Source organism: Babylonia areolata, chromosome 19 (genome assembly GCF_041734735.1).
Source record: "Babylonia areolata isolate BAREFJ2019XMU chromosome 19, ASM4173473v1, whole genome shotgun sequence".
NCBI lineage: Eukaryota > Metazoa > Mollusca > Gastropoda > Neogastropoda > Buccinidae > Babylonia > Babylonia areolata.
In genome coordinates, this window is record NC_134894.1 from 2,418,961 (window position 1) to 2,432,514 (window position 13,554).

At 48.2% G+C, this 13,554-nt stretch overlaps 1 protein-coding gene across 2 annotated transcripts in view; it reads right to left on the minus strand.

Moving 5' to 3' along the window:
• The window catches only part of LOC143294025 (uncharacterized), a 28,067-nt gene extending 17,707 nt beyond the window's left edge, over positions 1 to 10,360 (minus strand). The window contains exons 1-3 of one of the 2 annotated variants that reach the window (XM_076605423.1): positions 10,289 to 10,360; positions 2,277 to 2,595; positions 1,592 to 2,054 (exon numbers count right to left, since the gene is read on the minus strand). In XM_076605423.1, coding sequence (XP_076461538.1) covers positions 1,592 to 1,776 — 185 coding nt within the window. In that variant the 5' untranslated portion in view covers positions 1,777 to 2,054; positions 2,277 to 2,595; positions 10,289 to 10,360. Of the gene's footprint in view, positions 1 to 1,591; positions 2,596 to 10,288 lie in introns of both variants that reach the window. The other variant, XM_076605422.1, reaches the window with a different exon arrangement.
• Between the last annotated feature and the right edge of the window lie 3,194 nt (positions 10,361 to 13,554).

Sequence of the window (13,554 nt, forward strand, 5' to 3'; positions counted from 1 at the left end):
GAAGATTTCAGAAGGATTAATTTAAGAGCTCGTCTATGCAGACTTAGTAAAGGTTTTAGTATATTATCGCTAGCTGAATCCCAGAGTGTTGACGCATAGTTAATATGTGATTCAATATAAGCAAAAAAGAATAATTTTCTACAATGCAAATCAAGAAAATGTTTAATTCTGGAAAGCTGATAAATCTTTTTGGATAGGGTTTTGCATAATGACATAATATGACTGGACCAAGATAAGTTGTTATCAATGGTGAGAGAGAGAGAGACAGAGAGACAGAGAGAGAGAGAGAGTAATCTAGAATTATTAATTTTAGCCTTGAAACAAGACCTGACTTAGTTATTGAGGCAAATCATTTGGTACATTGTTTAAGGATTAAAGGGATTGAGGTCAGTTTTTGTTGGGTGCCTTCTCATGTGGGCATTCATGGCAATGAAACTGCTGATAAAACAGCTAAAAGAGGAGCACAAGATTCAGAAAAATCGACAAAAATTCATGTCCGTCTTTCCGTAAAAGAGGCATACAGTTTGTTAGAAAAATCAGCATGGGGTCGATTTCATAACCGATGGAAGGAAAAGTTTTTAAACCATAAAGGGACATTATTCCCCGAGAATATTATTAAAGAAAAGATACCGAATCCATCAGCTTGCTATACAAGATTAATAACCTCTACTTTCTTCCGTATAAAACTTGATGCGCTGAAGACAAAGTATAGTAAAAATGCTACATGCATCTGTGGTAAGCAGTTCAGCTTGCATCATTGTTTGTTTCACTGTCAGCAGTTACGTACGTATTTCAAAGAGAATAACTATTCTGTAGATGATTTTTGGAAAGTTATTTCTGACGAGGTTCTCATGGTCGAACTTTCACAGGCATTAGTCCATAGCCCTATCTCTATATTCCTTTAATGCACTTCAGAATTGTGTTAATGGTTTCTGATTATTATTATCATTATTGAATTATTACTGTTAAATGTAATTGCATGTTAGTTATGCATTCTTTGGTCGTTTTCTGCCTTTACTGTTTTCCTCTTCCCTTCTCTCTCTCTCTCTCTCTCTCTCTCTCTCTCTCTCTCTCCCCCTCCCCCCCCCCCTTCCTTTTTTTTTTTTCTTTTTTTTCTCTCTCTCTTCTTTTTGGTTTTAATCGTCTAATATCACTAACAGTGAAAAGACGCTAAACTAAAGAACCAACACACACACACACACACACACACACACACACACACACACACACACACACATGTATTATTCATGGTTGACTGACATGGAAACACGGAAGCACAAAAGTAGCAAATTATTTACAGGGACTGTCAGTTCGTGAATGAAACAGCTGCAGTGGTGACCTATTTGTGTAGGCAAGCAAATACGTCTTAAATCCAGCAGCAATGTTCCTGACATAGTGCGCGTGCAACAATAATAATAAATAGTAATCATGATAATAAAGGGTTCCATTATAACCCGTACTATCAAACAATATCAGGCAAAGTACGTGACTGTCTATGCTGGCAGTCCTGACCAGATATTTGTGATCGATATAACAGGTCAGTATGGAGCTTTGTAAAGGCACTGTATATGACTGTGTCAAAAGAACTGACCTGTTTGCACTGTGCGGGTCAGGGGGTCGGCAGGTGATCTGAACACAAGGCGCACACTTATTGTCAGCGTGTGTGTCCACAGCCTGGGTCTCTGTGACCGACAGCAGCAGGCCCAGGGCGGCCAGTATGGCCAGTCCACTTCTGCACCACGTACCCCCGCCTCTTGTCGCTGTACACACGCACATGTCGAGACACACACCACCTTGTTTGTCGTGTGTCAAGTCGTGACTGCACACCACTGACTCCTGTCCAGATAACTGTCCCGTCAATCAGGCTGTTCACACGTGACACAACATTTCCTGTTCCGCGACGATTTTCAGAATCGTCATGACTAGACACACCCACACACACACACACACACTCGGGAAGAAGACCCACGAGGAAGATGGGGTGGGTGTAAGAGAGGGGTGGGGTGGAGTAACGGTGTTGCGTGAGTATCGATCCTGGTTGTCAGCGGCGAGTGCTGCAAGAAAAAAACATAAAAAAAAAACACTTGGACTGAGAGGTTCTGCCGGTGGCCGCCGTTACACCCCAATCATGGTCGGTCGGATCGTTCTCCGCGTGGGGTCAGCTGTTTGGCTCACTCGCTCACTCACTCACTCACTCACTCGCTCACTCACTCACTCGCTCACTCACTCACTCGCTCGCCCGACTGACCGCCGACCTTCCGGATAAAAACAAAAACCTTATCACGCTGACTTGAAAGGAGTGTCCTAACGACTGGCGGGGCTTTCGGTCTTTATAGGCCGGTCCGGCCAGCCCACCAAGGCAAAAGGGAAATCCCTATTTTCCTGTTTCCTGGCCCTGTTGGGGGTATCCCGCTGACTGGGGCAAACCAGGGCTGTCGTGTAGAAACTGGAAGTGCTCCTTGGGGAAATACAGGTGGGTGGGTGGACCGGTGGAGGGCGGCAGTGGGGGTAATCGTGCCCACCTGGGCGGCTAGTTTGGCAGACAGGTGAGGTGACAGTCGTCATCATCCACGAACACGAACAGCTGCGAGCCACCTGCGTGATAATGTGCAGTCAGATTATCAGTCGTCACACTCAGTCGTTAGATTGAAGCCAGCGCGGATTTGTTAGCTCTCTTCTGTGTGTGTGTGTGTGTGTGTGTGTGCTTCACTCCAGCAGGTTCTTGTTCTTGCTTGTATTTAAAAGTTTACCTCTACTTTTCTTTATTATTATTATTATTATTGTTGTTGTTGTTGTTGTTGTTGTTGTTGTTACTATTCCAGTCTTCTGCCTTCTGTGTATAGGTGCCGTTTTATCCTATTGAATGCATTTAGGCCTACTTGTTTGTTTATTTTGTTTTTGTACACAAATGATTTCATGTTTTACACCAAGCAAGAGGGGGCTATGAGGCCCGTGACCACAGCACGGGGTTTACATGTAGGCCGTAACCACAGCACGGGGTTTACATGTAGGCCGTAACCACAGCACGGGGTTTACATGTAGGCCGTAACCACAGCACGGGTTTACATGTAGGTCACACACTATCAGTGACCACAGCACGGGGTTTACATGTAGGCCGTGACCACAGCACGGGGTTTACATGTAGGCCGTAACCACAGCACGGGGTTTACATGGGGTTTACATGTAGGCCGTAACCACAGCACGGGGTTTACATGTAGGCCGTAACCACAGCACGGGTTTACATGTAGGTCACACACTATCAGTGACCACAGCACGGGGTTTACATGTAGGCCGTAACCACAGCACGGGGTTTACATGTAGGCCGTAACCACAGCAGGGGGTTTACATGTAGGCCGTAACCACAGCACGGGGTTTACATGTAGGCCGTAACCACAGCAGGGGGTTTACATGTAGGCCGTAACCACAGCACGGGGTTTACATGTAGGCCGTAACCACAGCACGGGGTTTACATGTAGGCCGTGACCACAGCACGGGGTTTACATGTAGGCCGTAACCACAGCACGGGGTTTACATGTAGGCCGTAACCACAGCACGGGTTTACATGTAGGTCACACACTATCAGTGACCACAGCACGGGGTTTACATGTAGGCCGTAACCACAGCACGGGGTTTACATGTAGGCCGTAACCACAGCAGGGAGTTTACATGTAGGCCGTAACCACAGCACGGGTTTACATGTAGGTCACACACTATCAGTGACCACAGCACGGGGTTTACATGTAGGCCGTAACCACAGCACGGGGTTTACATGTAGGCCGTAACCACAGCAGGGGGTTTACATGTAGGCCGTAACCACAGCAGGGGGTTTACATGTAGGCCGTAACCACAGCACGGGGTTTACATGTAGGCCGTGACCACAGCAGGGGGTTTACATGTAGGCCGTGACCACAGCAGGGGGTTTACTGTACATGTAGGTCACACACTATCAGTGACCACAGCACGGGGTTTACATGTAGGCCGTGACCACAGCAGGGGGTTTACATGTAGGCCGTAACCACAGCACGGGGTTTACATGTAGGCCGTGACCACAGCAGGGGGTTTACTGTACATGTAGGTCACACACTATCAGTGACCACAGCAGGGGGTTTACTGTACATGTAGGTCACACAATATCAGTGACCACAGCAGGGGGTTACTGTACATGTAGGTCACACACTATCAGTGACCACAGCACGGGGTTTACTGTACATGTAGGTCACACAATAGGTGCTGCACACACGGATCAGTCCGGCACGCTGTGACACATCCTTCCCAAACCCAGTCTGGCTCAGTGTGTGTGGCCCGTTGAAGACAACAGCTAATTCACAGTAGCAGCCGGAAACATTCTGACGATGTAGTTCACTTTGACTGGCTGTCAGCTCCAGCCCTAAAGGTCAAAGCTGTTCAGATCAAGCTGCAGTCATGAAAGTATTTTCTGCACTTGTACGTATATTGTTTGTTCATTGCTTCTGTAATGTGAACTCCGGTCTGAAAGGTTGAACAGCTCACACACACACACACACACACACACACACACACTGGACTCTGTGATGTCATCACAAGAAGTGGAGCGAATGGTGTGCAGTTATTGCACACACAACTATAGAGCACCTGTTCCTGGCACATTGAAATCCCAGTTCATGTGGCTGTGGTGTGACAGTATTCTGTCTTTTCCTTCAGCACAGCGCGACACAAGGTCTGAGTGGAGGGTGGGGGGAGAGGGGAAGGGAGGGGAGACTTAGTGTCGTGTGGGGTGCAGAGGGAGGCTAGGACTTTGCACTTCCACGTAAGAACGACTTTCCCGAAAACCCGGATCTGTGTGCAGCAGTCAGGCGGAACCCCCACCTCCACCCCCCCACACCCTAAACACAGCGTGGCCAGGAACAGCACACCGTCCTGTGCAGTGTGGCAGGCCGTTATCGCCGAGGGTTTATCGCTGTCGTCCCGTTTCGCCTATCAGTTCATTTGTGACCCCGATTCGCCTGTTCCGTTTCGCCTATTAAGGACTCAGTTGCTCGGTGTGTGTGTGTGTGTGTGTGTGTGTGTGTGTGTGTGTGTGTGTGTGAGCGCAGTGGTGTGTCTATGTGGTGTGTCTATGTGTTTCAAAAGACCACCAAAATGCTGACTTCCTTCAGGGAGAGTCACAAGGGTTCGTGGAAGTTGATAGTTGTACCTGGGCACAAACATTAATGCGTGTGTGTTTGCATAATTGAGAAAGAGGGAGGGGTGGAAAGAGACAGAGAGAGAGAGAGTCAGACAGAAAGAGAGACAGAGACAGCGAGACACACGGAGAGAGAGACTGAATTGACGAAACAGGCCTAAGAGTCCAACTGTGTGGAGGCCATTGAGGGTGGCGGCACGGTCACGGTGCAGGGGAATCTGGCCTGCACCTTACAGGGTGGGATATACATCTGGCCTGCACCTTACAGTGTGGGATATACATCTGGCCTGCACCTTACAGTGTGGGATATACATCTGGCCTGCACCTTACAGTGTGGGATATACATCTGGCCTGCACCTTACAGGGTGTGATATACATCTGGCCTGCACCTTACAGGGTGGGATATACATCTGGCCTGCACCTTACAGTGTGGGATATACATCTGGCCTGCACCTTACAGGGTGGGATATACATCTGGCCTGCACCTTACAGGGTGGGATATACATCTGGCCTGCACCTTACAGTGTGGGATATACATCTGGCCTGCACCTTACAGTGTGGGATATACATCTGGCCTGCACCTTACAGTGTGGGATATACATCTGGCCTGCACCTTACAGGGTGGGATATACATCTGGCCTGCACCTTACAGGGTGGGATATACATCTGGCCTGCACCTTACAGGGTGGGATATACATCTGGCCTGCACCTTACAGGGTGGGATATACATCTGGCCTGCACCTTACAGTGTGGGATATACATCTGGCCTGCACCTTACAGTGTGGGATATACATCTGGCCTGCACCTTACAGGGTGGGATATACATCTGGCCTGCACCTTACAGGGTGGGATATACATCTGGCCTGCACCTTACAGGGTGGGATATACATCTGGCCTGCACCTTACAGGGTGGGATATACATCTGGCCTGCACCTTACAGGGTGGGATATACATCTGGCCTGCACCTTACAGTGTGGGATATACATCTGGCCTGCACCTTACAGGGTGGGATATACATCTGGCCTGCACCTTACAGGGTGGGATATACATCTGGCCTGCACCTTACAGTGTGGGATATACATCTGGCCTGCACCTTACAGGGTGGGATATACATCTGGCCTGCACCTTACAGTGTGGGATATACATCTGGCCTGCACCTTACAGGGTGGGATATACATCTGGCCTGCACCTTACAGGGTGGGATATACATCTGGCCTGCACCTTACAGTGTGGGATATACATCTGGCCTGCACCTTACAGGGTGGGATATACATCTGGCCTGCACATTACAGTGTGGGATATACATCTGGCCTGCACCTTACAGGGTGGGATATACATCTGGCCTGCACCTTACAGTGTGGGATATACATCTGGCCTGCACCTTACAGGGTGGGATATACATCTGGCCTGCACCTTACAGTGTGGGATATACATCTGGCCTGCACCTTACAGTGTGGGATATACATCTGGCCTGCACCATACAGGGTGGGATATACATCTGGCCTGCACCTTACAGGGTGGGATATACATCTGGCCTGCACCTTACAGGGTGGGATATACATCTGGCCTGCACCATACAGGGTGGGATATACATCTGGCCTGCACCTTACAGGGTGGGATATACATCTGGCCTGCACCTTACAGTGTGGGATATACATCTGGCCTGCACCTTACAGTGTGGGATATACATCTGGCCTGCACCATACAGGGTGGGATATACATCTGGCCTGCACCTTACAGGGTGGGATATACATCTGGCCTGCACCATACAGGGTGGGATATACATCTGGCCTGCACCATACAGGGTGTGATATACATCTGGCCTGCACCTTACAGGGTGGGATATACATCTGGCCTGCACCTTACAGTGTGGGATATACATCTGGCCTGCACCTTACAGGGTGGGATATACATCTGGCCTGCACCTTACAGGGTGGTATATACATCTGGCCTGCACCTTACAGTGTGGGATATACATCTGGCCTGCACCATACAGTTTTGGATATACATCTGGCCTGCACCTTACAGGGTGGGATATACATCTGGCCTGCACCATACAGGGTGGGATATACATCTGGCCTGCACCTTACAGTGTGGGATATACATCTGGCCTGCACCTTACAGTGTGGGATATACATCTGGCCTGCACCATACAGGGTGGGATATACATCTGGCCTGCACCTTACAGTGTGGGATATACATCTGGCCTGCACCATACAGGGTGGGATATACATCTGGCCTGCACCTTACAGTGTGGGATATACATCTGGCCTGCACCTTACAGGGTGGGATATACATCTGGCCTGCACCATACAGGGTGGGATATACATCTGGCCTGCACCTTACAGGGTGGGATATACATCTGGCCTGCACCTTACAGTGTGGGATATACATCTGGCCTGCACCTTACAGGGTGGGATATACATCTGGCCTGCACCTTACAGGGTGGGATATACATCTGGCCTGCACCATACAGGGTGGGATATACATCTGGCCTGCACCTTACAGGGTGGGATATACATCTGGCCTGCACCTTACAGTGTGGGATATACATCTGGCCTGCACCTTACAGGGTGGGATATACATCTGGCCTGCACCTTACAGTGTGGGATATACATCTGGCCTGCACCTTACAGGGTGGGATATACATCTGGCCTGCACCTTACAGGGTGGGATATACATCTGGCCTGCACCTTACAGTGTGGGATATACATCTGGCCTGCACCTTACAGTGTGGGATATACATCTGGCCTGCACCATACAGGGTGGGATATACATCTGGCCTGCACCTTACAGGGTGGGATATACATCTGGCCTGCACCTTACAGGGTGGGATATACATCTGGCCTGCACCTTACAGGGTGGGATATACATCTGGCCTGCACCTTACAGGGTGGGATATACATCTGGCCTGCACCTTACAGTGTGGGATATACATCTGGCCTGCACCTTACAGTGTGGGATATACATCTGGCCTGCACCATACAGGGTGGGATATACATCTGGCCTGCACCTTACAGGGTGGGATATACATCTGGCCTGCACCTTACAGGGTGGGATATACATCTGGCCTGCACCTTACAGGGTGGGACATACATCTGGCCTGCACCTTACAGTGTGGGATATACATCTGGCCTACACCATACAGGGTGGGATATACCTCTGGCCTGCACCATACAGTGTGGGATATACATCTGGCCTGCACCTTACAGGGTGGGATATACATCTGGCCTGCACCTTACAGTGTGGGTTATACATCTGGCCTGCACCTTACAGTGTGGGATATACATCTGGCCTGCACCATAAAGGGTGGGATATACATCTGGCCTGCACCATACAGTGTGGGATATACATCTGACCTGCACCTTACATTGTGGGATATACATCTGGCCTGCACCATACAGGGTGGGATATACATCTGGCCTGCATCTTACAGTGTGGGATATACATCTGGCCTGCACCTTACAGGGTGGGATATACATCTGGCCTGCACCATACAGGGTGGGATATACATCTGGCCTGCACCTTGCAGGGTGGGATATACATCTGGCCTCCACCTTACAGTGTGGGATATACATCTGGCCTGCACCTTACAGTGTGGGATATACATCTGGCCTGCACCTTACAGGGTGGGACATACATCTGGCCTGCACCTTACAGGGTGGGATATACATCTGGCCTGCACCTTACAGGGTGGGATATACATCTGGCCTGCACCTTACAGTGTGGGATATACATCTGGCCTGCACCTTACAGGGTGGGATATACATCTGGCCTGCACCTTACAGTGTGGGATATACATCTGGCCTGCACCTTACAGTGTGGGATATACATCTGGCCTGCACCTTACAGTGTGGGATATACATCTGACCTGCACCTTACAGTGTGGGATATACATCTGGCCTGCACCTTACAGGGTGGGATATACATCTGGCCTGCACCTTACAGTGTGGGATATACATCTGGCCTGCACCTTACAGTGTGGGATATACATCTGACCTGCACCTTACAGGGTGGGATATACATCTGGCCTGCACCATATAGTGTGGGATATACATCTTACACTTCGTGATGTGTGCGCCGTGTGTGGTCGGCTTCAAAGGGCAAGACACCGCTGCATAAGACACCCGACACACGGACCCTCCTTTCTCAAGACCAGTGATCACGTGATCGTGTGTCTTATGCTGACAATACCGAAGAAAAGCTCGCCCTCAGTGGACATGTAGGTGATGAAGTATTCAAAGCGGTTCAACTTTGTTCTGACTTCTCAAGAGAAATGAAGACGTACTCGTGTATAATGCGCTCATGCTGACAGTACGCGGCAAACACTGATAATACATTCCAAAGACATTACACGTTTCAATGTGCACACAGATCACGTGGAATCGAACTGCCACATCGGACATTTACGTGCTCAAGAACAATCAGCAGTGTTGGAAAAACGAAAACAAAAATTAGATAAAACACAAAGAGTTCTTAAGAAACGTGTCTAATTGTTCACACAACACTGCAACATAATACAGTATGACATAATACAATACAGGACAATATGACATAATACAAAACAGCACAATACAATATGGCATAACACAACACAACACAATACAATATGACATAATACAATACAGCACTATACAATATGACATAATGCAATACAGCACTATACAATATGACATAATGCAATACAGCACTATACAATATGACATAATACAATACAGCACTATAAAATATGACATAATACAATACAGCACTATACAATATGACATAATGCAATACAGCACAATACAATATGACATAATACAATACAGCACAATACAATATGGCATAACACAACACAACACAATTCAATATGACATAATACAACACAGCACAATACAATATGACATAATACAACACAGCACAATACAACACAATACGACATAATACAATGGCTAGGAAGGCAGCCTTTAGCCATAATGCTTCTGTCACAGCACACGCAGAAGACGATCAAATTACATGCCATCCACCCAAAAATATCTCAGTTCATGGCACGGCTTCCTGGCTTTGTCCTTTTAGGTCATGCGTGAGTCGACAACAACGATAACAACAACAACAACAACACACACACACACACACACACACACACACCTTGCCGGCGGGAAACACCCGACGCGCTGTTTCAGTTTGCAATCAGCGTCACAGCGGGAGCACTGATTCACACCCGCTGAACAAAAAAGAAAAGAAAAGAAAACTGTTAGTGGGTTGCGGGCGAGGTAAGTAAATGCTGCCCTTTATATAGACCCCATAAATACTGTCCTTTATATAGACCCCATAAATACTGTCCTTTATACAGACCCCACAAATACTGTCCTTTATATAGACCCCATAAATACTGTCCTTTATACAGACCCCATAAATACTGTCCTTTATACAGACCCCATAAATACTGTCCTTTATATAGACCCCATAAATACTGTCCTTTATACAGACCCCATAAATACTGTCCTTTATATAGACCCCACAAATACTGTCCTTTATATAGACCCCATAAATACTGTCCTTTATACAGACCCCACAAATGCTGCCCTTTATATAGACCCCATAAACACTGTCCTTTATACAGACCCCACAAATGCTGCCCTTTATATAGACCCCATAAACACTGTCCTTTATACAGACCCCACAAATACTGTCCTTTATATAGACCCCATAAATACTGTCCTTTATACAGACCCCACAAATGCTGCCCTTTATATAGACCCCATAAACACTGTCCTTTATACAGACCCCATAAATACTGTCCTTTATACAGACCCCACAAATGCTGCCCTTTATATAGACCCCACAAATACTGTCCTTTATACAGACCCCATAAATACTGTCCTTTATATAGACCCCACAAATACTGTCCATACACTGTCTGTCTGTCTGTCTGTCTGTCTGTCTGTCTCTCTCTCTCTCTCTCTCTCTCTCTCTGTGTCTGTCTGTCTGTTTGTGTCTCTATCTGTCTGTCTATCTGTCTCTGTCTGTCTGTGTCTATATCTCTCTCTGTTTCTCTCTTTGTCTCTGTCTCCCTTTCCCCCTCTCTGTCTGTCTGTCTGTCTGCCTCTCTCTCTCTCTCTGTCTGTCTATCTGTTCCTCTCTGCCTGTCTGTCTGTCTGTCTCTGTCTCTGTCTGTCTCTCTGGCAATGACAGCCAATAGCCACTGTCGGTGTGTGAGGTGTGTCAGTGTGTGTATTTGTGAGTGACCTCTCCTCTTATCAGCTGCTCTCATTGTCTGACACCCTTGGCTGTTACATCAGTCACTGCCACACTTGGCTGTTACATCAGTCACTGCCACCCTTGGCTGTTACATTAGACACTGCCACCCTTGGCTGTTACATCAGTCACTGCCACCCTTGGCTGTTACATTACACACTGCCACCCTTGGCTGTTACATCAGTCACTGACACCCTTGTCTGTTACATTACACACTGACACTCTTGGCTGTTACATCAGACACTGACACCCTTGGCTGTTACATCAGTCACTGCCACCCTTGGCTGTTACATCAGTCACTGCCACCCTTGGCTGTTACATCAGTCACTGCCACCCTTGGCTGTTACATCAGTCACTGACACCCTTGGCTGTTACATTACACACTGACACTCTTGGCTGTTACATCAGTCACTGACACCCTTGTCTGTTACATTACACACTGACACTCTTGGCTGTTACATCAGTCACTGACACTCTTGGCTGTTACATCAGTCACTGACACCCTTGGCTGTTACATCACACACTGCCACCCTTGGCTGTTACATCAGTCACTGCCACCCTTGGCTGTTACATCAGTCACTGCCACCCTTGGCTGTTACATCAGTCACCACCACCCTTGGCTGTTACATCAGACACTGCCACCCTTGGCTGTTACATCAGACACTGCCACCCTTGGCTGTTACATCAGTCACCACCACCCTTGGCTGTTACATCAGACACTGCCACCCTTGGCTGTTACATCAGTCACCACCACCCTTGGCTGTTACATCAGTCACCGCCACCCTTGGTTGTTACATCACACACTGACACTCTTGGCTGTTACATCAGACACTGACACCCTTGGCTGTTACATCAGACACTGACACCCTTGGCTGTTACATCACACACTGCCACCCTTGGCTGTTACATCAGTCACCACCACCCTTGGCAGTTACATCAGTCACTGCCACCCTTGGCTGTTACATCACACACTGCCACCCTTGGCTGTTACATCAGTCACTGACACCCTTGTCTGTTACATTACACACTGACACTCTTCGCTGTTACATCAGACACTGACACCCTTGGCTGTTACATCACACACTGACACCCTTGGCTGTTACATCAGTCACCACCACCCTTGGCTGTTACATCACACACTGCCACCCTTGGCTGTTACATCAGTCACTGCCACCCTTGGCTGTTACATCAGACACTGACACCCTTGGCTGTTACATCACACACTGCCACCCTTGGCTGTTACATCAGTCACCGCCACCCTTGGCTGTTACATCAGACACCGACACCCTTGGCTGTTACATTACACACTGCCACCCTTGGCTGTTACATCACACACTGCCACCCTTGGCTGTTACATCAGTCACCACCACCCTTGGCTGTTACATCAGTCACTGCCACCCTTGGCTGTTACATCAGTCACCGCCACCCTTGGCTGTTACATCAGTCACTGACACCCTTGGCTGTTACATCAGACACTGCCACCCTTGGCTGTTACATCACACACTGCCACCCATGGCTGTTACATCACACACTGACACCCTTGGCTGTTACATCAGTCACTGACACCCTTGTCTGTTACATTACACACTGACACTCTGGGCTGTTACATCAGACACTGACACCCTTGGCTGTTACATCACACACTGCCACCCTTGGCTGTTACATCAGTCACTGACACCCTTGTCTGTTACATTACACACTGACACTCTTGGCTGTTACATCAGACACTGACATCCTTGGCTGTTACATCAGACACTGACACCCTTGTCTGTTATATCAGTCACTGCCACCCTTGGCTGTTACATCACACACTGCCACCCTTGGCTGTTACATCAGTCACTGCCACCCTTGGCTGTTACATCAGTCACCACCACCCTTGGCTGTTACATCAGCCACTGACACCCTTGGCTGTTACATTACACACTGACACCCTTGGCTGTTACATCAGTCACTGCCACCCTTGGCTGTTACATCACACACTGCCACCCTTGGCTGTTACATCAGTCACTGCCACCCTTGGCTGTTACATCACACACTGCCACCCTTGGCTGTTACATCACACACTGCCACCCTTGTCTGTTACATTACACAATGACACCCTTGGCTGTTACATCACACACTGCCACCCTTGTCTGTTACATTACACACTGACACCC